The sequence below is a fragment of the Tetrao urogallus genome, assembly GCF_951394365.1.
Source record: "Tetrao urogallus genome assembly, chromosome: 7".
NCBI classification, from domain to species: Eukaryota; Metazoa; Chordata; class Aves; order Galliformes; family Phasianidae; genus Tetrao; species Tetrao urogallus.
Genome location: NC_136820.1, coordinates 49,334,451 through 49,339,027, shown reverse-complemented (window position 1 = coordinate 49,339,027; position 4,577 = coordinate 49,334,451). Strand labels below are relative to the sequence as shown.

The 4,577-nt window shown below is 51.6% G+C and overlaps 1 protein-coding gene across 1 annotated transcript; it reads right to left on the bottom strand.

The window, feature by feature from the left end:
• Positions 1-1,562: 1,562 nt before the first annotated feature.
• On the bottom strand, positions 1,563-4,157 carry IBA57 (iron-sulfur cluster assembly factor IBA57; the record flags this gene model as incomplete). Its single annotated transcript, XM_079538347.1, has 3 exons — positions 1,563-1,954; positions 3,043-3,389; positions 3,886-4,157. 3 exons carry the CDS (start codon positions 4,155-4,157, stop codon positions 1,563-1,565), a joined length of 1,011 nt encoding a protein of 336 aa, XP_079394473.1.
• Positions 4,158-4,577: the final 420 nt, after the last annotated feature.

The following is a 4,577-nucleotide window of genomic DNA, read 5'->3' as shown; positions in this document are numbered from 1 at the left end:
ACAGTACCAAAATGCACTTTGGATGTTTTTTATTACAAATACGCACACAAGAGCTTTTTCAGTCACCTGCTCACTCTCTCATCGGCCCCTTCTCACCATCCATGCCATTACCAGACTGGACACATGGGACTTATTGTAATATAAAAATAAATTGGCCTCCTATAAATTACCACAGGTTGAGAGGGTTAGTAAGCACAGAATCTGCCTGGCTTTGGGGGAGAAGAGAGGGATGCAGTGATTGAAGAAGGAACAAGAAGATTGCAGAAGGAACAAGCTGGAAGGCAGAAGGGCAGCACGAGAGAGAAAATAAAAAGCAGCAAAGCAACAATGAAGTCTTGGGTTGTTCTGAAAACTCAGAGGGACGGAAGGGTGAGAAAACCTCAGCTAGGGACGGTTTGTTTTGCGTGAGGAATACAGATCGGTCTCAGGAGAACAGGAGTGGCCAGAGAAGTGAATATGGTGAAAGTCCTGCCATGAACACCAGGCTAAGCAAGGTGGCACTGACCCCTCCAGAGACCACAGCCGCGCTGAAGTCTTCAAGACAGTTCACATTAGGGTCCATTCACAGTCCTCCTGCTTTGTGCATTTCAACACAACACCTTCACCTGGGCATTACCTTCATTTGCAACTGTGTAACTAAAACAGCACCAGGAATCTTTCCTCCTGTGTAACTGCTGCAGTCAGAAACAAATCACTAAGATGCCAAGACAACAACTGTTGTTGGTTACCTCGTCAGTTACACTGTAGGATAAACATAGTAACAGATTATTCAGCCAAGGACCAGTACACCAATACAATAGTGACTGCTGGGAGCGCCTTAAAGACCTTCATTTCTGTAAAATATCACTTTCCTTTCTGAAACAGTTGTCTGAGTGAATGAAGCGTGCATGGCCAAGGTGAGCAAGGGCAGAGGAGCTCAGATGCAGGTTGCTGCTGGCTGTGCTCCCTCTGCTGGCTCTGAGGCAGGGCACAGGAAGGGGACATTTGTGAGTCTTCCCACATTTCTCATCGTGGGTGACGTATTGAAAGCAGATCCGAAAGCAGAAGTAGAAGGTATTCTATTCCTCTTCCCGAACATAATTAGCAGGTAGAGTGCTGGGAAACAACACCCACCCAATCAGCAAGTTTAATCAGAAGCTCAATGCATCAAATATTTTGCAATGAACACTTCAGCCTGAGTTCAGATAGCAACAATACAACCTACTGAAGGTAAACTCAGCATGCTCTCCAATAAAAGAAGACAATACCACAGCTGGGATACCATGAACAGAAGATTTCAGTGCATACAGCAGTGAAACTCAGCCGGAGTCAAACCCAGCAGCACCTGACATCCCCTAAACAAAAGCGGGGCTGCCTCCTGCGTCCCCTGCCTTGTAAAGGTGTCTCCACAACGTGTAACAGCAACCTGCTGCTGGTTGGCACTCCTGCAGTTTAAGCCCATCTTGCAGAATTCAGCTAATACACCTTCATCAACACCGCAAACAACAGCTGAGTCACCTTTCCAACCCTGCCACACAAAATACATTCTCAATAAGGCAAATGTGCAAGTGGTGGTTCCTCATTTATTTGCTGGCAGTTTTCGGCCACCACTCAGGTATACTTGCAGTGAGCTTCACTTTATCACCTGCTACATTTAGGCAGAGTGGTTCATTTATATTAGCCAGCCTCAGCAAAGCTATGCCAAGTTCATCTCCTCCAGCCCGGAACTTGCCAGCTGCCTTTCCCGTTTCAGTCAAGATTTCAGCACCCTCAGGAACGCTCTCCTGAGGAAGAGGAACTGAAAACCGCACGGGCACCAAACGCTTGCGAATGACACCCATGTGGTGGGTCCTGGCTGTTAGCTCCTGCCCGATGTAACAGCCTTTGGTAAAGCTGACGCCGTTCATGTAGGCCAGGTTGGATTCCAGTGGAAGGGCTACTCCGGGAGGGAGATCTTTCACACCTTCAGGAATTCCTAGGGAAAAAAAGGAAATACAGTAAGATCTCTGGCATTTGAGATTTCTGGAGTATTCTTCCTCTGTGTTATAAAGCCAGAGGTGAGAAGAAGCAATGCGAAGCCATGAGCTTGCCAGTACTCTGGTCTGGGTGTTAATACATCATTAGCTATAAACACACGGGGGTAGCAAAGATTATTTTAAAATGTAATTGGAAAAACTGCACTGAAACCTAATTTTGTGAAACTTATAGCACTTCTGGTGGAAATGCAAAGCACCCAGAGCCATACAGACTCCCACACAAAGACATCAACATTTAATGTCAATGGAAAAACAAATTGTTTTCGCCTGCATCCCACGGGTAGGCTTCAATGTCAGTCAGACTTATTTCCATGCAAGCAAGATGGCCAGCTGTCCTTGCTAAAGCTAGGAGCGCTCCTTTTGTGGCCAGCGCTGGACCCAGGTTTGTGCAGTGTCACACAGAGGAGTGCTGGGACTCCTGGCAGGCAGCACACCACCACACTGCAGCCCATTCTGACCCATTAACAGCTTGTTTTTCTGCACCAGATGGACTCGGGTCATGACCACCGTTTATTAGCAGAGGACCATCCTCTTTCAGTCTGCTAATGAATTTAATCCCCTGTCTGCATGGACACATTAAGATCAACAGCAGCTCTGCAGAGGCCTTCAGGATTGAGTTCCTTTTCAAATCAAACACACGCCTTGGCCTCTGAGTTAACTCTGCAAATCCAGCAGTACATTTTTAGGAACGCACACTGCGGTGTTTCATTTTCTTTCCTTAGTAACAAGGAAAACACAAACGGTGCATCGTTCCAAAATAATCAGAATGACTCAAACCACTGAAGTTTCTCTCTTAGCAAATGAATAGTTCTTGATTCTGTCACAAGGCAGAACACTGGATTACTCGCATCCTCAAAGCAGCAAAACTTTCTGCAGGTATTACAAAGTTAAACACACCAACACACACCCCTGTGGCTTTCTAACCCACTGCCTGACATCAGAGTGTGCAGTTTGATCACGAGATCCTGATAATAAATTCACTTATCCCAAACCCAACAGCAGAGTATCAAACAGGACGTGGCTTTACCTTGCTTATACCTGTGCCTGTGGTAATCCTGAACGTTTTCAACACGACTTCCAGGGATAACCTCTGGTAGATCCGCTCCCGCCTTCACAATCAGTCTCCAGCCCATGACTTCTGCCCTGGGATCAGGAGTTAAAACCAGAGCCCGCTCTGCACATTGTGCGAGGGAGCTGCTGACGTCCCCGGCCTGCTCCCCAGGGACGACGGCCCACAATGCGAGGTCCAGGCAAGGGCTGATGCTGACTTTCCTCCGGATCTTGTACAGCTTCAGATGTTTCTGTACGGCGTCCAGCACGCTGCTGTCACACTCCAGCAGGATGTGTGGCTCTTCTTCTTGACTCTCATGAAGCCTTAAAAAAGCAACACCTACAAAGTCAGGAAAGCCAAACCCCCAACAGAGGAAGTACAATAAAAGGAGGGAGACTTCAGCTGGATACAAAGAAAGGTTTTTCATAATAAGAGTGCTGAAGAACCGGCACAGGCTGCCCAGAGAGGCGGTGGTGCCCCATCCCTGCAGGCACCCACGGTCAGGGGATGGGGCTGTGAGCACTGATGGAGCTGTGGGTGCCTGGGACCCGATGGCCTTTAGCGATCCAACTCAAATCCCTTCCAACTCAAACGATTCTGCGCTTCAAACAGGCTCTATTATCTCAACCCTGGTCTGAATCCGGCAAATGCCAGGGGCAGCACTCGGCACCCTGTATCACAGCACTCACAGCCCCTTACAGGTTGGGTAAGCACACTGAGATCCCAAGGCCCGCCCGGTGGCAGTGAGGTGGAATTACGGCCTGCCCCTCCGCCCCCGGCCCGGCAATGCTCTCGCCCAGCTCCTCCCCCCGCTCTCACCTGTACACGAGGAGGTCGTACAGGCAGCGGCCCTGCACGTTGAGCGCATGCGCGTACAGCGCGCGCGGCGGCCCCGCGGGGCCCTCCCCCACCGCCACCAACCGCGTGACGTCGTTGGTGAGCAGCCCCTGCAGGAAAACGGCCGCCTCGGCGCCCCGCACGCTCAGCAGCGCCCGGCCCAGCGGGAAACAACGCCAGGCGCCGTCCCCGCTCCCACCGCGCCCCCACAGCCGCCGCAGCCCGGGCAGGCCGGCCGCCGCCCTCACCAACATGGCGGCTGGTCGTCAGGGGCGCCCGTCGGCTCCTGCCGCCTCTGCCGCCATCTTGTGTGTGTCGGCGCCACCTCGCGGCGGGGAGGAGCGCTGGGGAGCGGGGCGCGCCCTCCTCTGCCTGGCCACGCCCCTTCTGGCTGGCCGCGCCCCCACAGCGGAGCCGTGAGGGTCCGTGCGTCAGGCGGGTGGGGGCTGCTGGTGGGAGTGGCAAGAGGAAAAAAAAATAGCGAAAATGGAAAAGAAACAGGAAGCCTTTGTTTTAATCCTGCATGCCCCTGAGTCCATCGCAGCGCTGCAGCTGGGGTCTGAGAGTGGAGCAGAATCCGTCGTTCCTCTGCACTTAAGGCTCTCATTGGAGCGTTGGTGGCAGGGTGACAAAGTGCGATGCTCCCGACCAAGCCCTGTCCCAAAGAGGACATG